At 40.6% G+C, this 24,223-nt stretch overlaps 1 protein-coding gene across 6 annotated transcripts in view; it reads right to left on the bottom strand.

The window, feature by feature from the left end:
* RINT1 (RAD50 interactor 1) overlaps nt 1-22,114 on the bottom strand; it is a 40,432-nt gene extending 18,318 nt beyond the window's left edge. For 2 of the 6 annotated variants that reach the window (XM_037057055.1, XM_037057054.1), the window contains exons 1-7: nt 21,945-22,114; nt 21,443-21,488; nt 15,960-16,144; nt 8,375-8,616; nt 1,088-1,261; nt 840-989; nt 167-323 (exon numbers count right to left, since the gene is read on the bottom strand). In XM_037057055.1, coding sequence (XP_036912950.1) covers nt 167-323; nt 840-989; nt 1,088-1,261; nt 8,375-8,616; nt 15,960-16,144; nt 21,443-21,488; nt 21,945-21,986 — 996 coding nt within the window. In that variant the 5' untranslated portion in view covers nt 21,987-22,114. The other 4 variants (XM_037057057.1, XM_037057056.1, XM_037057058.1 and 1 more) reach the window with 4 other exon arrangements.
* Nucleotides 22,115-24,223: the final 2,109 nt, after the last annotated feature.

Consider the following 24,223-nt stretch of genomic DNA (forward strand, 5'->3'; position numbering starts at 1 on the left):
TCTGAAAATATATCAATACAGGGCAGTGACAAAACAGGAATTTGCCTCTTTAGAGAAAAAACAGAAACGTGAATAGAATCAGATTTTAACTTAAAGCAGGAAAAGTATAGAAACTCTTAACATATGCTATTAATAAAGACCAAGGACAAAAGTTGGCAAAGCATACCTTGCTTATAACATTAGTCTGTCGGTTCCCTCGGAAGTGATACCTGAACCTCTTCTGAAGGGGAGTGAGCATAATCTGGATGGGCAGGATGACAGACGAAGATGCAGGAAGACAGTATTTTTCTGGAAGTTGTTTTGGCTCAGTAAGTAATTCATCTCTGACATAGTCAAGTCAAGGGAAAAGAAAAGCATGCACATACATGTATGTATGTATATACATGATATATTTTTCCAATAGAGATACTAAACGAAAGATAATATGTAATCTACACATACAATATAGTGATTTAAGTAAAAAATGCATGAAAAATGTTATTAGAAATTAATCTTTCCTAAAGTAAAAAGACAGTAAGAAAACATTCAAGTAATCATTTTATTAAATTAACACTAAATTAATAGGTTTCCTCCCAATTGCCCATTTTTTCTATTGTCCCAAGAGACTATGTGAGTGAAACTTGGGTCAGTCACATATTTCAGGCTGACCCACACCCGCCCACCCACATGTAACTCACTGTGAATGAAACAAGCCACAACTCCGTGACCACATACTGATCAAGCCGAAGCCCAGGACTCCCACATTTGGCTTGTTGGCCACTTTCAGAACGTTTACTCTCTAGCCACAAACCTACTTTAGTGAAATAAATTTTAGTAAGTTTTAACTCCAACAAAGATACGAGGTTTGTAGTTTCAGAAGCTGACAAAATAGTGTCTCCAGGTTACTATATATCTCAGGAGCACTGGCTGGTCGACTTAAGCCAACAGTTTGAGACTGAGGAGATGTGATGAATGGCCAATGAAGCTGTGCTAAAACTTCCTCAAAATCACTGTAATAGAAAAGCAACACACATATTTCAGTAAAATACAATGGTTACTAAATAACCATGTGAAAGCAATTATCCTAAAATATGAGTAAATTCATTACCTTGTAAGCTTGTCTTTGAGAATTTTGTGCCAGAATTTAACAGTGGCTCTCATGAAACTAAGAAGATGAGTGCAAGATGATTCCTGAAGCTTGATGTCAAGTTCAGCCATAGACACCAGAGTAGAAGCAGCCTCAGGGACATTATTGGTCATCAGATACTGCTGAATGTTATCACTGCAAAACAAGGCAAAGCAAACTTTAAAGACAGTTCAGAGTAACGCCAAATGCAGAACTGCTGCTCCCTCCTCTGTTATACAATATTCCATCCAAGGAAGAAAGAAGCACCATGCCCAAGTGGCCTTTTTACCTGATACCCACATCTCTGGGGCCAGGAGTCCTCAAACTCAGCACCTTCCCAAGAACAGCGGCCCATGTTCAGGACCCCTCTCCGCACCTTTCCCTTCCCACTCTTCCTAACAGCACAGATTTGTCCTGGGTCACATTCCCTCAGGCACTGCTCATTTCCAATTAATCTGTCTTTTACAGAAGTCTTCAGTACCTTAATCTGAATAATATTCGTAGCATCTGGTAGGATGGTAGTCTTCAGGCTTTTTAAAATTTTTTATTGATTTGTTTTTAGAGAGAGGAGAAGGAAGGGAGAGAAACATCAATCATTTGTCTCTGGTACACTCCCTGATGGGACCGAAACCACGTGGGAGTCAAACCGACAACCTTTCAGTTTGCGGGACGACACCCAACAAATAGCCAAACTGACTGGAAGGTAGTCTTCGGTTCTTACCTACTTTGCCCAGCTGAACTTGATTATAAGAAACTTAAGGAGGTGGCACCTCAGACTCCAGGCCTTTCAAGTCACTAGTAGAAAAGTTCCAGATAAAATTTAAGATAAGCTCTACAGCAAGGGGTGCAAACTTAAATTTAAAAAAGCTAAGTGGGTGGGGAGTAGAGCATCCTAAGGCTCCAACCAATTGTTGCCACACTGGAGTGTGGGTCTCATGTGGCTGAATCTTAAAATTTTTCTACAGAAGAAAGAAATCAAGATTTTCATATAAAATCAAACCAATTACTCAAATTCTCCAAAACAAGCCAAATTCAACATATCTTTAAGACAAATTCAGCCCATGAGCTACCATTTGGGCTCTATAAAGCAAAACATTTTATTTTAAAATGAAATGTTTCTCCTGATAAAAAATAACATATCCCACCTCTTAAGCCATCTAAGAATAAGGAACATAATGTAACCTTTTCAGTAATGAATCTCAGTTCAGGGTTAGGCACAGTGCCCTCCTTACAATTAGAAATGTGCAGCCCACCCTGCCATCTCTACTATACACTAGTATTTTTCCCTCTCCTTTTTCCACTGTCACGGTTTCAGGCCACACAAGAATACCAAACTCATGTTTGTATTATTCTGTTAGCCCTTTTGGCCATCCCCTACAATGATTCTCTTACTTTTCTTTCTTCTCCCTTACTAATAATTTTTATTAAGATTTCCAGCAGATTTTGCCCTGGCTGGTGTGGCTCAGTGGATTGAGTACCAGTCTGAACTGACAGGTCAGTGGTTCAATTCCCAGTCAGGGCACATGTCTGGGCTGTGTCCTGGTCCCCAGTTGGGGGCATATGAGAAGCAACCAATCAATGTATCTCTCACACATTGATGTTTCTCTGCCTTCCTTTCTTCCTCCCTTCCCCTCTCTAAAAAGTAAATAAATAAAGTATTTGTTTTAAAAAAAAGTTTCCAACAAATTTTGCCTTTTATAGTTATTTTCATCATTGCAAAATTCTGTTTTTCCCCTCACTGGGTATCAGTAAATCCACCATTTCTGCACTATGGCACTAGTCGTTTCTCTTGGGGGCTTGTTCGGATGGTTAGCATGTACAAGTGACTGCTTCTGTACAAGGTTCTTCCCATCTCAAAGACATATAAATCCAAACTAAGTGTTGCATTATGTTAAAGGAAAACTGCCATGTTTAAGAAATGTACAAATGTTACAAAAGAATTTTAAATGTACACGTAACCACAGACTACAGGAGCATCTCCTTCTAGGATACAATGAAATAGATCCCCACACAACACTGAAGCATGACTGACAGAGTATAGGAAAAGCCAGTCATAGGGCTCATTCACAGTGATACGGGTGAACTATAGTATTCAAGAAACAGGGTTAATTTAAAGATGCTAGTTCTAGAAAGAATAAAACTAATTAAAAAAAGAAAAGAGAAAGTCCTAAAGAATAAAAAATGGGTCATTAAAGGGAAATCAGGAGATAAGGAGAGTCTTAGGAGCCCAAAAGAAAGCTATAAATAGATATGTGTCACAAAAGACCTACAAGAAAGAACATGTATTATAAAGAGAAATAACTGTGTTCCACTTGATTATGAATTTGATTACTATTTCTAATATAACTCTCTGGGCCTATATTCTTTTAAACAATTTCAATACCAGAAAAAGGCTACCCATAATCATGGTCCTCTTTGTATTAATCAAATTATTTGTCTACTACACAGCTCACGCTATTATTTAATACAGGTATTATTACAATAACTTAAAAAGGTTTTTATATTATCCCATTGGTATTTTGTTTCAGAGGGGCAAGGAAAAAAGAAGTAAACTAAAGCAAGGTTTAAAACTCCTTCACTGCAGACTTCTGGCCAAGATGAAGGCATAGGTAGTCACGCTTTGCCTCCTCACACAACCACAAGAAGGATAACAACCAATCTAAAAACAAAAAACAACTACAACTACCACAAAATTGAACTGTATGGAAGTCCAACAACCAAGGATTTAAAGAAGAAACATTCACCCAGACAGGTGGGAGGAGCGGAGATGGGGAGCTGGTGTGGCGTGGTGAGGCAGCTGCTGCAGCCAGAGGAACAGGCAGTCCCAATTCATGTGCAGCGGATAAAAACCAGGAAGGACACCTGGGCAGCAGTGATCCCAGCCGCAGGCCAGACCATGCAGCCCCAGGCGTCCAGTGCCAGGAAAAAACAAAGCCTTATAACCTCTTGCTATAAAAACCTGTGGGGGGTCAGAAAGCAGAAGAAACTGCCAGTCTCTCAGGAGAGTCCATTTAAAGGGCCCGCAGGGTCCTAGAAGGTACACAAACTCACCCAGTTGGGGAAGCAGCAGCAGGGCAGAAGCTAGAAGGGCACCACTCACTTACAAGAAGTAGGGGAAGTAAGTGGAAACGGGGCAAGATCCGAGGAAGTGGCATTAGTCCCCCTCTGACCCCTCCCCCACATACAGCTCCACAATTTGGTGAAGCCCATTGCCCCACCCTGGGAAACACCTAAGGTTCCACTCCTTACAACAGAACAGGTGCGCCAACATGGTGAGTCAAAGCAACTCTCCCTAATACACAGAAACACAGGGAGGCTGCCAAATTGAGGGTACAAAGAACTATGGCCCAAACAAAGAACAGATCTCCAGAAAAAGAACTAAGTGACATGGAGATAGCCAACCTCTCAGATGCAGAGTTCAAAACACTGGTGATCAGGATGCTCAGAGTAATGATTGAGTATGGCCCCAAAATGAAGGAAGAAGTGAAGGCTATGCAAAGTGAAATAAAGCAAAATGTACAAGGAACCAACAGTGAAGGGGAAGAAGCCATAATTCAAATCAACGATTTGGAACAATAGGAAGAAGAAAACATTCACCAGGAACAGAAACAAGAATTCAAAAAAATGAAGAGAAGCTTAGGAACCTCCGAGACAACTTTCAACATTCCAACATCCAAATCATAGGTGAGGGGGAGACTTTCCTCGCAAGTCCCCCCAGGTGCCACGAATGAGAGTAAATATGACTGAGACATGAAGTGATCTCCTTAGGGAGGAGAAGTGGCCATTTTCCCCATACAGGGAAAAGGCTGTGGGCACTGGACAGTTTCTCAGGGGAGACAAAGGCGAGCAGTGGCCAGTTTCCAGGAGGAGAAAAAGGCCTCGAGCCCCCTCTTCCAGGGCCTTTTATTGGGCCATAATACACAGGAATACTGGGCGGCAAGGATCAAACAATAGATAACATTTCAAAGAAATCTGAGGGCTTACTATGAGTTAGAGTCTGTCAGGAACAGAGTTTTAGGGTTTCTTGCTCGAACCCTTAACATACGAATGAAAGCACTCATAGCAGAGCAGATTTCACAGGTTTATCAGAAAGTCTTTGCGATGCCAGATTCTTCCCCAGGACACAGTCTAGCAAGGCAAGGAGCTGCACCTCTCCCCAATAGGTATTCAGGCTTAAGGGGATTAGAGCCAGGAAACACTTCTCCCAGAGAACATGGGGACTCGGGCTTTGTCAAAGCGGGGGGGGGGGGGGGGGGAGTCCATTGCTCTTTGTTGCAGCCCCGGGGCCTTCCATGAAGGCCTCCCAAGTGATCGTGTCTGACTTAGGTTGCCCCCCACTGTGAGGGGTCTTATCCGTCATTGACTTCCGACTAAGCTTTGGGGACAGGGAGAGGAAACTGAGGCAGCATTTGCTACCAGAGACAAGCTTTGTCTCCTTAGGCTGGCACTCCAAAGGTTGTCCCTTGCCCTTAGCCACAAGGGGTCGAGACACAATTCCTAAAACCAGAGAGCGGTCTACAACAATAGGGGTGCTAGAAGGAGAAAAAGAAGAACAAGAAATTGAAAACTTATTTGAAAAAATAATGAAAGAACACTTTCCTAATTGGGTGAAGGAAATAAACATACAAGTCCAGGAAGCACAGTGTGTCCCAAACAAGTTGGACCCAAAGAGGGCTGCACCAAGACACATCATAATTAAAACGACAAAGGTTAAAGAGAGAGAATCTTCAAAGCAACAAGAGAAAAGGAGGCAGTTACCTACAGAGGAGTTCCCATAAGACTGTCAGCTGATTTCTTCAAAGAAACCTTACAGGCAAGAAGGGGCTGGAAAGAATTCTAAGTCATGAAAGTCAAGGACCTACATCTTAGATGACTCCATCCAGCAAAGCTATCATTTAGAATGAGAGAGCAGATAAAGTGCTTTCCAGATAAGCTCGAGTTAAAGGAGTGCATCATCACCAAGCCCTTATTGTATGAAATGTTAAAGGGACTTATCTAAGAAAAAGAAGATAAAAAATATGAACAGTGAAAGGACAGCAAACTCACAGCTATCAACAACTGAATCTAAAAAACCAAAAACAAACTAAACAACTAGAACAGACTAGAATCATAGAGATGAAGATCACATGGAGAGTTGTCAGCGGGGAGGGGAAGAGGGGAGAATGGTGGAGAAGGTAGAGGGAATAAGAAGCATAATTGGTAGGTACAAAATAGACAGAGGGATGTTAAGAATAGCATAGGAAGTGTAGAAGCCAAAGAACTTATATGTAGAACTCATGGACATGAACTAATAGGGGGATCGCTGGAGAGAATGGGGATACCCCCCAAAGTGGGGCAAAAAGATAAAAATGGGACAACTGTAATAGCATAATTGTAACAGGGGGTAGCCAGGGCACCCCCACAAAGATGTATTTGTAATGGGGTCCAGAACTCAGGTTGTCCAGGAAATATTAAAAATACAGGATGTCCTCACCCCTACAAGTCTGAATGGGGGGATGGGACACATGGAGCAGGGCCATTGAGAGTTGTTTTGCAAAGCAACACTTTTGCAAATAACCTCTAGAATGGTCATTTAACATATCTGTGACTTTTAACTGGTTTCATGGATATGTTAAATAGCTTTAAGCCTTGCTTTAAGCCAGGAATATGGGAATGATTTCCACCCAGGATGTAACTGGTGGCAACTCCCCCTGGTTCCAGGACCTGTGTGAGAGCTTGGAGATGGTTGGACTCCACACCACGGGGCCACACCTGTCCAGACTTACTGTGGCAGCCCAGAAAAGCCGGAAAATATGAGAATGCTGATAGGTGTAGGTGAAAGGACTCTTGCTGTTGGGCCATGAGAAGGTGCCATGTGGGTTTGGATTAAAAATTGGAAATTGGCAACACAGCTGATGGTGCTGGGAACCACGGGAGGCCTGCCAGCTGAGTATGGATTACTGAGAAGGACTGGGGGCTACCAGAGTCACAGACTCCTATTTCTTTTCCTGAGATATGGCACTGTGAACTGAGCAAAGTGGAGAAGGACTCTATGTGTTTGTGGGTGTTTTAAGAGACTTTGGGAATTTAACAGAAACATTAAGTCATCACTCTAAGTTTGTGTAACTTTTAAATAAACAGTTTGTTTCCTTTTCACCAGTCTCTGGCATTGAGAACTATAATTCCCTGGTGGCGGGCAAGGTGAATCTAGTACAGGGGGACCCTGGAAGAAGGGGGAGATCCAGTCAGTAACAGTATATCATCCCCCACAACACGTCCGTTCTGTAACATAATAAAATATATTTAATAAAAAATAAAATTCTTTCACTGCAAATAATTTATCTCAACAAGGAGATGCTCCAAAAAGCATAATTCAATTTCTGGAATCACTAATGAAACTACAATCTTAGGCATATCACTTTTTCTGTAAAGGTAAAACATGTATGCAAAACAAAGATTTTCATACTATACTGACATGTAAAATTCTTTAAAATCTCAGAAAACATATGCAGGCCAAAGTGACACTGTATTACTCTTTGGAAGAAATAACAAACTATATTAACTACGAAACATTGAAAATGGGACACTAAGATTCTCGGGATGACTTTTCTCCCTCATGTCTTTCAGACATTAACTGTTGTTAACAGCTTTGAAGGAAGAGTAGTTACAACAAAGCAAGGATTAAATAGTGCACTTTAGAGGAGTTGGGAGCCTATATAAAATGAAACCAAATAATCTGCTAGTCTAGGCAGAAATGTTAATTTAGCTTGTTTGGAGAGCAATACTGACACAATCAACCCCCAGTGATATGTAATCAATTGAAACAGTACTTTTTCCCCTACCCACAGCAGAACTCCATTAGTCATCTAAGAGCACTTATAGCTCTTAATAGATGATTCCCACTGAAAAAAAAATTCAAAATACAGTGAAAGCAATCCATTTCATTAACTAACCATCTCCAAAAAGTAAAAAGAAATATTACCATACTAAGGGCATGTTTTATCAATCTGACATTATAAAAATCATTTTTATCACGTGTTCACAACACAACTATAGGACTTAAAATTTTTACTTAGATTACTTTCTTTCAAATGCAAATTAAGCTGCCTGAAAAGTTTACATTCATTCACAATAAAAGAATAATTATCATAATGTTATTTTCATAACAACTGGTAAAGTTACATTATTATCATCTTTAATTAACTCAATTATTTAATGGCATGAATGCACTCTTTAAGACAGAACCTCAAAGGAAAATAATAATTATGAGAACAAAGAGGACAATTTTACCTTAGTTCTTCAATCTGTGAAATCCACGTAAGGTAAGCAAGATGCCGTTCAATCTCACTAATTTGGTTAATCATGGCCCCAAGATCCTCCATCCAGGGCTGTGCTGTCTGCAAATGGCTATTAATGGAACTGAAGAGATGAGTCTCTTTCTCCAGAAACTGATTAAGAAATTGCTTTGATTCTTCTGCATTTTTCAAGGCATTCTGAATTCTTTTAGGGATTTCCGATGAAATTGTAAGTACCTGACCATGCCAAAACCAAAAACAGTGGCGATCAGGTAAAATTTTCATAACCTTTTTTATTAGTTCATTACCTTCAAAAGAATTGAAAATTGTTAATTAAAAGTATCAAAAGATAGATTTGATTTCTGCAGCCTGTACCTACAAAACCTATGTAGGGCGAGGTGTATCACACTGGCCCCCTGTAAGCATCTATGGATCTGTCTGCCTGAAGCTCAGTACTTTCAGTCAAGTCATACAGCAGAACGTATACAAATATTAGGCATCACTACAATACAAAAAAATATTGTAGAAGAATTTCAATTTAATCAACACTGATTAGACACTTCCAGTGTACCAAGCATTGCGCTAGGGATAGACACAAATAAGACATAGCATCTGCCCTTAAGCTCAGTTATTATGGAAGAAAGATATCAGCAAATATTACAACAGTAGTTTGATGAAATAAAAGAGATGCTGCCCTAGCTGGTGTGGCTCAGTAGACTGAGCACACGCCTGAAAACAAAGGGTTACCAGTTCAATTCCTAGTCAGGGCACATGCCTGGATTGTGGGCCAGGTTCCCAACTGGGGGCATGCTAGAGGCAACTAATTGATATATCTCTCTCACATCAATGTGTCTCTCTCTCTCTCCCTTTGTTCCCCTCTCTATAAATAATAAAAGCTTTTAAAAAAAGAAAAAAGATCAAAGCCATGAACATAAAAAGGCAACACATTTACAACCATCAACAACTGAGTCTAAAAGAAAAAAACAAAAACAAAACAAATCACCAGAACAGGAACAGAATCATAGGTATAGAGATCATTTAGAGAGCTATCAGCTGGGAGGGGGAAGGGGGAAGAGGGAAGAGGGAAGAGGGAAGAGAGAAGGGGTAAGGTGGAAAAAGGGGGAAATGGAACAGGCATCAAGAAGCATAATTGGTATGAATGAAATAGATGGGGAGGTTAAGAATAGTATAGGAAATGCAGAAGCCAAAGAACTTACATGCAAGACCCATGTACATGTACTAAGGGGGGGGACTGCTTGAGGGAAGGAGGATACTAGGCAGAGTGGGGCAAAGGGGAGAAAATTGGGACAATCGTAAAGGAAAACCAATAAAATACACATTAAAAAATAAAAAGATAGTTTTTTTATATTCAATACAGGTAGCTCCCTATATTGATGGGGAAACAAAGCCCATATTACATTAACCATAAAAAGTTAAGCCATGCAGGCATGACTCAGTGGATTGAGTGCCAGCCTACAAACCAAAGGGTCACTGGTTCTATTCCCAATTAGGGTACATGCCTGGATTGCAGATGGGTCCCCAGCAGGGGGCTCACAAAAGGCAACCACACATTGATGTTTCTCTCCCTCTCTTTTTCCCTCCCTGTCCTTCTGTCTAAAAAAAAAATAAAATCTTTTTAAAAAAAGTTAAGCTATACATATACATAAAAATAGTTTAATTAGCACTGGCTGGTGTAGCTCAGTGGATTGGGCACAGGCTTGTGAAGAAAAGGGTCACTGGTTCGATTTCCAATCAGGTCACATGCCTGGGTTCCGGGTCAGGTCCCCAGTGGGGGACACATGAGAGGCAGCCACACATTGATGTTTCTCTCCCACTTTTTCTCCTTCCTGTCCCCTCTCTAAAAATAAATAAATAAAATATTTTTTAAAAAAAAGACTTCCGCCAAGATGGAGGCATAGGTGGAAGCACTGTGCCTTCTCCCACAACCAAGTTTGGATACAACAAAAGTTTTGGAGAACTAACACACACCCAGAGGCCAGAAAACCGAATTATACGGAAGTCCGACAGCTACAAACCGTTCAACGGGGACGGTAAGAGAGGCAGAGCCAGCAGCGGAGTAGGGCCGGGAAGGACAGACCTAGGAGCGCAGGCAACCCGGACCTAGTCGGGGTGCGGGGCAGACTGACCAAGGTCGCACATTCGCGCGCAGTGAGACGGACCACGCAGGCCCCAGGGGGCGAATCCAGCGGTGGAGGGCTGACAGCGGTGGCACACTCGCGTGCAGTGGAGCAGGGCGCATGGCCCTGTTGACGGTGGTGGCTGCGGTGCTGGTGGGGGTCGCAGAGGCGGGCGCCGGAGGGAAGCCATTGTCCCTCTTTGACCCCGCCCCCACATACAACGTCACAACCCAGCGACTGAGTTNACATGTACTAAGGGGGGGACTGCTTGAGGGAAGGAGGATACTAGGCAGAGTGGGGCAAAGGGGAGAAAATTGGGACAATCGTAAAGGAAAACCAATAAAATACACATTAAAAAATAAAAAGATAGTTTTTTATATTCAATACAGGTAGCTCTCTATATTGATGGGCAAACAAGGCCCATATTATTAATCATAAAAAGTTAAGCCATGCAGGCATGACTCAGTGGATTGAGTGCCGGCCTGCAAACCAAAGGGTGGCTGGTTCTATTCCCAATTAGGGTACATGCCTGGATTGCAGATGGGTCCCCAGCAGGGGGCTCACGAAAAGCAACCACACATTGATGTTTCTCTCCCTCTCTTTCTCCCTCCCTGTCCTTCTGTCTAAAAAAAAAATAAAATCTTTTTTTAAAAAGTTAAGCTATACATATACATAAAAATAGTTTAATTAGCACTGGCTGGTGTAGCTCAGTGGATTGGGCACAGGCTTATGAAGAAAAGGGTCACTGGTTCGATTTCCAATCAGGGCACGTGCCTGGGTTCCGGGTCAGGTCCCCAGTGGGGGACACATGAGAGGCAGCCACACACTGATGTTTCTCTCCCACTTTTTCTCCTTCCTGTCCCCTCTCTAAAAATAAATAAATAAAATATTTTTTTAAAAAATAGTTTAATTATATAACTATATTTTATAATATTTGATTTATTTACATATAACATTACATTACATATAACATCACCTACAAAGGAGTACCCATCAGACTGTCAGCGGATTTCTCAAAAGAGACCTTACAGGCAAGAAGGGGCTGGAAAGAAATATTCCAAGTTATGAAATCCAAAGATCTACAGCCAAGATTGCTTTATCCAGCAAAGCTTTCATTTAGAATGGAAGGACAGATAAAGTGCTTCTCAGATAAGGTCAAGTTCAAGGAGTTCATCATCAACAAGCCCTTATTATATGAAATGCTAAAGGGACTTATATAAGAAAAAGAAGATGAAAAATATGAACAGTGAAAGGACAGCAAACTCACAGTTATTAACAACCACACCTAAAACAAAAGCAAACCAAGAGGACAGCTAGATCAGGAGTGGAACCATAGAAATGAAGAACACATGGAGGCATAAAAAAGGCATAAAAAAGAAACTTACTGTGGCACCATGAAGAATACATAAGATGGGCACACTACCATCAAATGTGAGAGAGAATGAAGCCCGAAAATGAGGTGGTAGAAGATGTTAAGGAAGCAAAACTCAGGTGTCTTGATTTTGGGGAAGAGTAAAGACCAGCAGAGCAATCTTGGAAGGCTCCTGGATTTCAGGCCTGAGTGACTGATGCTATTTTCCAAGATGGAGAAGAATTTTAAGAGATGGATCAGTACAGTCTTGGACATGATGAATTTAAGGTTTAATTAAAGACTTCAGCAAAAACTTCCATGGTCATTAGGGAAACAAGCCTGTTTCCAGTGGGTCACAGAGCAAATGGAAAATTAGGAAGTGGAGCCCTGGCTGGTGTGGCTCAGCGGGTTGAGTGCTTGCCTGAGAGCTGAAAGGTCACTGGTTCAATTTCTAGTCAGGGCACATGTCTGGGTTGCACACAGAGTCACTAGCTGGGGGCATCCAAGAGGCAACTGATAGAGACTTCCGCCAAGATGGAGGCATAGGTGGAAACACTGTGCCTTCTCCCACAACCAAGTCTGAATACAACAAAGGTTTGGAGAACAAAGACACAGCCAAAGAACAGAAAATTGAATTATACAGAAGTCCGACAACAACTAACCATTCGACCTGGACGGTAAGAGGGCCAGAGCCAGCAGCAGAGCAGGGTCGGGCAAGACAGATCCCCCGACCTAGGCACGCAAGTGGCCTGGACTCAGTCAGGGTGTGGGGCAGACTGGCCTCGGCCGCACATTCGCGCACAGTGAGACAGATCACGCAGGCCCCAGGGGGCGAAGGATGACAGCAGTGGCACACTCGCATGTAGTGGGATGAAACGCGCGGGCCCTGGTGACAGTGGCAGCTGCTGCACCTGTGGGGGCCGCGGCGGGAGGCGGCAGAGGGGACGCCATTGCTCCTCTTTGACCCCACCCCCACATACAGCGTCACAACCCAGCGACTGAGTTGTCCTGCTCTGGTGAACACCTAGGGCTCCGATCCTGCTACGTAACAGGCACGAACAGCCCAAAAGATAGCGCAAGAAGAACTCAAAGTCCCAGAGCCCATAACTCTAAGCGACCAGGAAATAGCAAAACTCTCAGATGCACAGTTCAAGACACTGTTTATCAGGATGCTCACAGAACTGGTTGATTATAGTCACAAATTAAAGGAACATATGAAGGCTAAACTAATTGAAATGAAGGGAGATGTCCAGGAAACCAATAGTGATGGAAAGGAAACTGGTACTCAAATCAATGGAATGGACAAGAAGGAAGAATGAAACATCCAACCAGAAAGGAATGAAGAAATGAGAATTCAAAAAAATGAGGAGAGGCTTAGGAACCTCCAGGACATCTTTAAACATTCCAACATCTGAATTATAGGAGTACCAGAAGGGGGAAAGAAACAACCACAAGTGGAAAACTTATTTGAACAAATAATAAAGGAGAACTTCCCCAGTCTGGCAAAGGAAATAGACGTCCAAGAAATCCAGGAAGCTCAGAGAGTCCCAAAGAAGTTGGACCCAAGAAGGAACACACCAAGGCACATCATAATTACATTAGCCAAGACTAAAATGAAGGAGAGAATCCTAGAAGCAGCAAGGGATAAGGGGACAGTCACCTACAAAGGAGTACCCATCAGACTGTCAGCGGATTTCTCAAAAGAGACCTTACAGGCAAGAAGGGGCTGGAAAGAAGTATTCCAAGTCATGAAATTACAAAGACCTACAGCCAAGATTGCTTTATCCAGCAAAACTTTCATTTAGAATGGAAGGACAGATAAAGTGCTTCTCAGATAAGGGCAAGTTCAAGGAGTTCATCATCACCAAGCCCTTAGTATATGAAATGCTAAAGGGACTTATAAAAGAAAAAGAAGATGAAAACTATGAACAGTGAAAGGACAGCAAACTCACAGTTATTAACAACCACACCTAAAACAAAAACAAACCAAGAGGACAGCTAGATCAGGAGTGGAACCATAGAAATGAAGAACACATGGAGGGTTAGCAACAGGGGGGTGGGAGGAGGAGAAGGGGGGAGAAGGTACAGAAAATAGCATAGACAGTAGGTAGAAAATAGATAGGGGGAGGGCAAGAATAGTGGGGGAAATATAGAATCTAAAGAACTTGAGTCACGTGGTTACAAACCAAAGCGGGGGAGAATGGTGGGGGAGGAAGTGTGCGTGGGAATGAAGGTGGGGAATAGAATAACTGTAATGGTATAATCCATAAAATATATTTTAAAAAAGAGGCAACTGATAGATGTATCTCTTGCACATTGATGTTTCTCTTCCTCTCTTTAAGCTCCCCCACTTCCTCTCTATCTAAAATAAATAAAAAATCTTTTTTAATAATTTATTTTATTTTATTTATTTATCTTTACAGGGGAAGGGAAGAAGAAAATATCAATGTATGGTTGCCTCTCATGAGTCCTCTGCTGGGAACTGGCCCGCAACCCAGGCATGTGTCCTGACTGGGAATCGAACCACGATCGTGTGGTTCTCAGGCCCGCGCTCAATTCACTGAGCTACACCAGCCAGGGCTAAAAAATCTTTAAAAATTTTAAAAATCAATAAATATATCCTCACTGAGGATTTTAAAAAAAGAAAATTAGGAAGTGGAGACAGATATAAAGAACTGTTTGGCTGTTTGAAGAAGCCAAAAGTAAAAAGGAAGGGTCTGACATCTACTAAAAATGAGGGGAGGGTGTTTTGTTGTCTAAGTTTTAAGGAAAAGATCTGGGTGTTTCCACTATGCTGAGGGGACAGGACTATTTGAAAAGCAAAGGATAAAATTATGAAAGAGTAAAGCAAGTTCACAGAGCTGGCAGGCAGGATCTGGGCACAACGACTTCCTTTCCTTGATCCTCTGCCGAATTAAGCAGTAGGGATGATGACAAGTCAGTTTGTGGAATTTGAGGTTGACTGTTCAACTGATTTATGCTAGAAGGCCAGTTTTTTGTTTGGGAAAAGGACAGAATAGCCACGTGGGGTAGGTATCTTGGGGAGAATTTGGAAGAACAGCTGACGGGAATAGCAGAGGAGTCAACCTTCCCATGAAAGGACAATCAGTGGAACAGAAGACCACACATAAGGGCTGCATGACTCCACTCAGCCCTATGATTTCCTCCAGGAGGGCCCACAACAACTTCCCTGCAGGAGTGCGAAGGAGGACAGGGCTGGGCTAAACAGAGAGCTTAATGATGCACGTGGTGAAAGCATAGGAAGATAGAAAGACCTGAGGTGCTAGAGCAAGGAAAACATAAAATGAATGACAACCTGGAGCTAACATACCAATATACCCTTGCAGAGTGTACTTAACCCATTTAGTAGTTACACCATACAAATCTCATCTTCGACAAACACACTGTTTCAAGTACACAGACCCATTTATTTTTTTAAGATTTCAATCATGAGGATTTAAAAAAATTTTAAGTAATATGTTCACTGTTAAAAAATCATAAAAATACAGAAAGATATAAAGAAAATAAATGTTAAAACTATATAGAAATAACCATTATTATAATGTTATATTTAATTTCAAGTTTTTCCTCTATTAGTGCATACATGCAATGCATTGACCGTGTTTTTGGACTGTAAAACACACTTTTTTTACCACACTTTTTGCTTCCAAATTTTTTCCCCTATTTTCCTCCTCTAAAACCTAGGTGCATCTTACGGTGCAGACACCAGACGCACCTAGGTTTAAGAGGAGAAAATAGGGGAAAAGATTTTGAAGCAAAAATGCGGTTAAAAATTGCGTCTTATAATCTGAAAAATATGGTATTTACCTGTAAAAGCATATTTGAAGTCATCATACAAAAAGCTACTTAAAATGTTAGCCATTATGGTTTCCAAGACATAATCATATCAGCAGGAACTATGTCTTCTACATATTTTGTTAATTACCCAGTATAAGTCTTAAAACCCATTAAACATTTTTAAATAATTAGACTATTTGTTGAAAATCTCTTTCTTCAAAATTCCCTATATGACAATGTTTATATTATATTATGAGTATACTACTGATATTTCAGTGAGTTTTAATACTTGCCTGTTCTTCTAACTGCATTTTACTTTCTGTCATCTGTTCTATGAGTTTATCAAGTTTCTTTAATGATTTAAGGTCATTTCCAACTTCCTTTTCTATAAATGCAGACACATAGGAAGGAAGATCACCATTATCTGTACCTTCACTGATTTGTTCATTTCCAACAAGAGCTGCAATATTTATGTCACCTAAAATGAAAGAAAAACAATTACTCAACACCAGTAACTATCTAGAGTTAATGGAAATCCCAAAGATACACAAGGCAATATATCCACCTTCAAAAGCTAATAATTTAAAGAAAAAACTATATATGACCAATGGAGTGTGTATGTGGTTTATCCAGAAAATGCCCAGCCACTGTTAATAAAACTAGTACTGTTTATACAACATCTATGTAACCTGGCAGCCAAGGAAAGTAGACAAGAATGCCCATGCATAAACAAAGACAACTTCACTGTACTAGTCGGTGGGGACAGTAGACGCTGTTGAATGAGCATGTTACTGTGTGGCCATAGATTTCAAAATGACTAAGCGAATGGAGCAACAAATCTGCATGGAATTTGCATTAAGCTTGAACATTCCTCTGCGGAAACTATTGAGATAATTCAGAAGGCCACAGCTATGGGCAACTGGTGATTGGCAGCTCCATCACGACAACACACCCACTCACGCATCATGTCTCGTGCAGAATGTTTTGGGAAAACATCAAATCACCAGGTGATTCAGCACCCCCTACAACCCAGATTTGGCACCCTACAGCTTTTGGATTTTCCCAAAACCAAAATCACCTTTGAAAGGGAAAAGATTTCAGACCATCAGTGAGATTCAGGAAAATATGACAGGGAAGCTGACAGTAATTGGAAGAACTGTGAGGTCCTAAGGTGCCTACTCTGAAGGGGACTGAGGCATCATTGTCCTATGTACAATGTTTCCTGTAGCTTGTATTTTCTTCAATAAGTGTCTCTATTTTTCATATTACATGGCTGGATACCTTCTGGCATATATATATATATATATGTATACACACACACTATAAAGACTATATATACTATATACTATGCTATACTATATATACATTGTATACTACATAGTATATATATAGTATAATACAGATACATACACTATATGTATAATTATGTATAGTACAGTATAGGATATATACTATATAGTATAGTATATATAGTACACATGTATAGCATATAGTGTACATATACACACAGATATGCCCATGTATATAGTATAAATATATATACCATACATAGTAAAAACACCCATATAGTATATATTGTATATAGGGTATATTATATATAGTATGCATATATGTACATATATCCACACACAAGTATGTACATGCACAAAAATACCCAAATGAATATATAGTGTGTATACATGTATATGCATGTGTGTGTATATACTATATATATATATATATTCCCTTGGGTGTATTTTGGTATATATCTACATATATTTTGTGTGTGTGTGTATAACACACACACACAAAAATACCCAAACGAACAGCTATAAAGCAATCTATGAATCAAGTATTACAAAATGCGTAAGAGCTCAGGAAATGCCTCAGAATGAAGGAGAAATTCCCAAAGTCCTAATAACCACAGGTTTCAATACATGTTGGCAAGATAGTGAAGTTACCAACAGATGTTAAACTTTTCCAGAAGACCTTATTTCTTAAGAATCTATTTTATTAATGGGGAAATAAGGTCAAATCTGATTTTATTGGTGCTGTTTTTATTAAATTAGTAATATATTTTCAAAATCTGTAAGGAACCAGATGGTATGGTCTAAATAAGGGGGGAATCAAAGGGGAATCCTGGTTTCAAAATGTTAAAAGAAGGAAAAAAAATAGTATTGAAGGGCTTAAAGTACATGAAAAAGTTTGAAATGGTGACCAAGGACTAAAAACTCCTTATATAAGAGTAAAAATGTTTTAAAACCTTTAAAAGGCATTGTACAAAGATGTCCGTGTTAGAAACAGAAAATAAATGTTTTAAAGTAAATCTGTGAGAAAACACAAATATGAGGAAAACCTCTAAATGGCTGATGCATCCACTAAATTGTACAGTCTAAAGTGAGATTATTTTCATGGCAAATAAACCAGTCTTGAATTAATTCACACTGGACTTATTAAATATGACAAAAACAGATGATTTGGAACCCTGAAGCTATTTCTTGGAGAAGTGTGGAGGCAGAGGCAGCATTTACTAGCTTTGGGTAGCTCTGCTCTCATCCCATTTAGTATGTCTTATTTCCCAGAGTCTACTCCTTATAATTTGCCGGTTTCATTTAAATAATATACTTAGAAAATAAATTTCTAGTAAACACACAATCCATTGCAAAGGAATTAAATTATTTCCCACTGTTCTAAATTTATGAACTAATGGCACTGCTCTGCTTTTCCAGAGTATCTCCAGCTATACCTTTGCTGACTGTCTATGCCGGGGTGGCTTCCTAAACCCAAAGAAAACTGAAGGTTCACAGTAGCTTCTTAGCAAAGAAGGCAGGAGTGACATGACCCACAGTTGGCTGCCATGTCTTTCTCCTTCCACTCCACTCCACCCCACCCCAGTGTGCCACGATAAACTATTTCTCTTTGAAGTACCTGCTTCCGTGTGTAAGCTATCCCCTTTTGGTTACTATGGTTTGCTTCTTCCTGGAGTTGTTTAGATTTGGGTCAAACTTGGTATAATGGTACCTCCATTTCACTGTGCAACCATTAAATTCTCTGATATTAAATATGCTCAATTCTACTCAGTCCACAACTTGAATTATCCCATACACAGGGCCTAATCTCCCTAGAGAGAGATTATAAAATAATATAAAAATTTAGAGTGATCTCCAAGTGAAAATAAATGCTATAAAATAAGGCTCCAAAGAAAGTAACTATGGACTTCATGGAAACCAAACATTAGAATAAACATGAATGTACAGTGCATTTCTCTACTTCAGGTCTGCCTGAAGGATTTGGTCCTCTCTAAACAAGCCATTAATGGTGAATTTATGAACAAATTAAAAGCTTGATTGAACTAGCATATATTTAGAAACAAGGACTATAATAATTTCTTTGGGGAAAAAAAACCCTGGTCACGTAGCTCAGTTGGTTAGTGCTGTCCTGATAAACCACGGTTGCGAGTTCAACCCTGGTCAGGGCACATAAAAGCAACCAATGAATGAATATGTAAGTGGGACAACAAAATTGATCGTTTCTTCCTCTCTTCCTCTCTCTCTCTAAAATCAATCAATAAAAATAAAAAAATAATAAAAAGGTATGTGTATGAAAGATAAAATTGGGGGAACAATACAGAGCCTCCTGGGGAGCAGTATTGGTTGGACTTCACCTCTGTCACCTCCTTCCTTGGAACTGCCCTTATAGAACTTGGCTCTTTACCAAAAATGAAGTTTTAAGAAAGTAACAATGAAAAGCTAGATTATAATCAGCCCCATTACAAAACATCTGTCACTTCAGTTAAAATGAAAATAATAAACATGTGCCTAAATTGAAAATTTAACTTTCATATACTGCTTAACTATTTATGAAAAGATTAACAAAATATATACTTGTGTGTTTAGTACTAGGTAAGTTTCTCTCCTCTACCCCCCAAAATAAATTTTCCTTGTTTTATTCAGCTTATAAGAATTGAAATCCTGTTCACATGGTATGAGAATCAGTAGCCCACTAGCAGGTAGAAACAAAACTATTTTAAGTCCATGCTTCAACTTAACAACTATAAATTATAACATTTTCCACCTACACTCACAGGTAGTACATGGGACAAAAATCCATGTTTTCTGACTCTCAACCGGATATTCTTATTTTCTTCTCTTTCGCAGATGAGCAGAGAAAACCATCTGCTGTCACATATAGGACTCACAATGTCTTCTTTTTTAATGTATCTTAAGTAAAACAAGCGGGTTGTGTGGTATACCTGCACACAGACACAGCTGTGTGCAGAGGGAATATTTGTGAATGCTAAGGCTGCTGTAGCTTAGGGAATAAATTCTATCTTCACTTTAAAAAAAGTTATACCCTTTTGATATAACCATTTAAATGAAGCACATTCTTAGTCGAATATCATTCTTTAAAATAGCACACTAGTGTCTTACAGGGTTTTATATCTCTCTTTTCCTATGGGGTGGTTGTTTTTTTTTTTGTAAAGAGTACTTCTAATTGCAAAGAAGTTGCCCACACCAAAGGAGGGACAAGGACAAAGTCTACAGTCTGTGTCTATCATTTTATTAACATGACACTTCAACAGGCATCAACCCCCAGGCATCTCAACGGGCAAAGGTAAAAAAGGGAAGGGTTCAAATGAAAGAAATGGAATACTCGCAAACACTTTAAGGAAAAGGAGCTGAGTTTGGCAGCTCTGATCTGTCAAATGCTATGAACTACTTAGAGCTTTCTTTCTGATGCAGATTATATCAGCAGGCAAAGTAAAGGGCAAGCCCAGCTCCTAAAGCTAACACAGTACAATAACATGGGCACCCTTCCTCTTACCTCTCATTCCCAGGCTATTTGCCATGATCAAAACAAAAATCCTTCTGATAGAATGGCTGTTTCATGCTTTTCCATTCCTCCCCCAATAAATTTCACTTCAAAAGCCCCTGAAGAATTCTTAGTTTCCGAAAGCCTGCCGAGTTTAGCAATGAATTAAGTAAAATGACAAATGTCCCCATCCTTGACATATGCTCCTGTCCTTAGCAGGAAATGGAGGTATTAATCTTTCCCTCTCCCTTGTCCAGTCCAAGGTCTAGGAACCAGGTTACCCACTGTGTTCTTCTCAGATCAACTTTTAAGTGCAAATTCACTGGTCAAGTACAACTGAACAGTGATCATTTGATTCCTTTGCACCCAATTAAGGTGTTGGTCACCTCTCCTAGATCATCAGCCTCTCCAAATTCCTGAAGCTTACTGAGTTGGTGTTTCATTAAAATAACAGACTCCCATTATTATGAATCCAGTATGATGGGCAGAACTCCAGTCAAACCGTACAAGCCCCTACACTAGGTTGGGGTCAGGAAGTACTCTTTTTCAAATCATCCCATATTTTACAATTTTAGAAAAACAAAAATATGTGCATAATGATAATCAGGACTTAATGTTCTGCAACCATATTGTACAGAAAACATACACACACACACTTCATCTAAACGACCCTTCTCAGGGCCTGGCTGGACAGCTCTGATGGTTGGAATATCATCCCACAATCAAAAGGTTGTGGATTCTATGCCCAGTCAGGGTGCTTTCAAAAGGCAACCAATCGATGTTTCTCTCTCTCCCTTACTCTCTCCCTTCCTCTCCCTAAAAGCAATGAAAAAACACCCCCAGGTGAGGATAATAAATGAATGAATGAAAGAGCCTAATTAAATAATTAAGTAAATAAATAACCCTTCTCGGATGCAGACCCTGGAGGGCTGAGTTTGGAGAGACGGCTTGGTAGACAGTGCTAAGGCGTATGGAGTCTGCTTACTTTTCTCCTTCACGTTCTTCCTTCCATCACCACTTTCAGAGCGGCACTAGAAGGGGAATAGGTGACAAACACATTAAGACTGAAGTGGTAAATGGAACTCTTACCAGGTTCCCAGAGGACACCACTGGAGGGCTGCGAGGTCCCAAACCGCTTCCCCTCGGGCTTTCACGAGCAGCCGGAGCCCTCTGTTCCAGGTTCTAAAAAGAGGCACCTCCCTGCGTCCACCACTGTCACCTCCCCAGGTCCGCGGGCGTTACCTTGCCCAGCCGCCAGGGCTACCTCCCCAGTAGGACGTGTCATCTCCCTGGGATCGCCACAGCTACGGGACCGCATTGAGACTACCTCCCCTGGTAGGTCTGTGCCACCTCACCGGATTGCAAAGGCCATCTCCCGAGGCCACCGGAACCACGACCTCAAGCCCACAGCCAGGGCTGCCTCACTGAAACAATCTCCCCAAGTCAAGATCTGTGCCATCTCCCCCAGGCTACCAAAGCTGCCTCACCGAGGTTGCCGGCCCCTCGCCGATCTGGCCTGCCGGGAGCATCCCGCCTTCTCGCGAGTCCTCGGCTCCAAGTGCAGCCAGCGTGGCCCGCAGTCAGGTTCCTGACAGCCACAACACCAGCTCCGCCTCGTAGCCTGCGGAGCTGAGCGTCACAGCCACTTCCTCCCGTCTCTTCCTTTTCTTATAGAGAGTCCCGGCCCGCGCAGCGGCCCGCCTTGCGCGGTGGCGCCCCCTGCAGGCTAGGCGCCGAGTGGGCCGCTCTGGAAGCTGGCTCTCGTCGGAGGCCCTTTCCAACCACCTCACCTTTTAATGATAGAGCTTGAAAGTATCCCCTCCTCCATACCATTAATTCAATATGAATCATTTTTATTTATATTTTAAGTGATATTTCAGCTGTTCTGGGATAGTGAAGGGGCTTGTCGAGTGCCTTTTATGTGATTTGGTTGGGCTATTTAGTTGGGGTATTTCCAGGTAATGTGATAATTTTTGTATCTTTTCTTTTAAGGCTGATTAGTCAACTAGAGAAAACCCTAAAATTTCCTGTACAGAGTGTCCGATCTGGTTGTAAATGTCCTGGGAGCCTAATTGAGGAAAAGGAGGCAGAATCTAATATGCACTCTACCTAGTTCAGGGGCCGCCCAAAAACCTGCCCTTTGCCAGGGAGAAGGAACAGGAGTTATCCGACAGCAAGAGGTAAGTAAAGGAGCCAGAGATTTGACAACCTCAGAAACTACGTGGAAGATAGTACCATAGAGACATAAATGGGAAGGGGGCAGTGGCCAGGGGGAGGGCAGCAACTCTCAGGAAACAGAAAACATTCAGTGAGGAGGAAACTTAAAAAAAATATATATATAGTCAATATTCTGAGATATGAGATACTATTGCAACCATAATAACAGATTACTATTTAAAAAGAAGCATTCCAAGACAAAAATGTGATAGCAAAAATGAAAAGTTCAGTAAAAGAGCTAGAAAATGGGAGATGGGGGGAAAGGCAAAAGGACAATGAAATGAAGATAAAGAAAAAAATAATGAATTACAGGGCCACTCCAAGGGGTTCAAAATCTGAAAAATAAGGGGAAAAACAACAATTGTTAGAGAAGCAGTCATCATCAACAAAATAATTCAAGAAATTTTTTCCAAAATAAAAGTCATGAATTCCAGATTGAAAGGGCGTCTAGCACAATGAATAAAAGTTGACTAAACCCAAGAGTCATCATTGTGAAACTGCAGAACACTGGTGGCAAAAAGACAATCCTAAGCTTTCAGAGAGAAAAACAAAGGATCAAGACTCAGGATAGCTTTCAATTTCTCAATAGCCACAAAGAAAGCTGGAAGACATGGGAGCAATTCTATCAAATTTCAAAAAGAATTTTATTTCAAGCTGGAATTCTTTGCTTGAGTAGTAAACTACCAATCAAATGTGGGTAAAGAATAAAGGTATGCTTAGACACTCAAGACCTCAAACATTTTTTGTTTCATTTACTTTTTCAGGGAGCTACTAGAGGCTGCACTCCTCTAAAATGAAAGACTAAATGAAAAAAAAAAGACATAAAAATAGGGAACACTAGATACAACAGGGAAGAAGACTGAAGTGATGCTCTGACAACTGTGCGTAGACATAGACTGGTGCAGGTCAGAGGCTCCAGGAGAGACATCTTCAGAAAGTGAAACTAGGAGGTGTGCTGTATTGTCACAGAAAACCTTTTAAAAAGTGGATCTGTAATAGTAAATTGTAGGTGCACTTTGCACAGTTGGAAAAAAGTGTTTGTGATTGATTGAAATAAAACAAAGAAAGGAGGGGGAAGGGGAGGAGGAGAGACTGATAGAACACTTCATCTGTCTTAATCTCTGGAGGTAGAAATTTAAACCATCATTACAAAGTCGGGCCTTGGCTGAGTGAAAAATAGTCACTACTGGAAGTAAAAAAGCTGAGCAGAACTCATCACAGTATACAGTATTATTTTGCCCAAGATGTAATTATAATGTACTTTATTATAATAGTTATAATGTAGTGAAAACAAATCTTTTTTTAAAAAAGTACAGTATAACTATACTAGGAAGATTAAGGGATGGCAAATGTGGTTGGGGTGGGGGAAGGAATGGGGAAAGGAAAAAGAGCTAAATCCTTATTTTTCATTAACTGAAGCCAACGAACAATACCTAAAGGTGAAAAGCCAAGAAATAGCAATACTAATAAAGAAAAAACGAAGATAAATATCAAAATAAACAGGTGAAAGATGAAATGACTGCCTTTGAGAAGGGGAAAACAAGAAAAG

This window comes from Sturnira hondurensis, unplaced genomic scaffold (assembly GCF_014824575.4).
Source record: "Sturnira hondurensis isolate 20B ecotype Veracruz unplaced genomic scaffold, ASM1482457v3 Scaffold0009314, whole genome shotgun sequence".
Lineage (NCBI taxonomy): Eukaryota > Metazoa > Chordata > Mammalia > Chiroptera > Phyllostomidae > Sturnira > Sturnira hondurensis.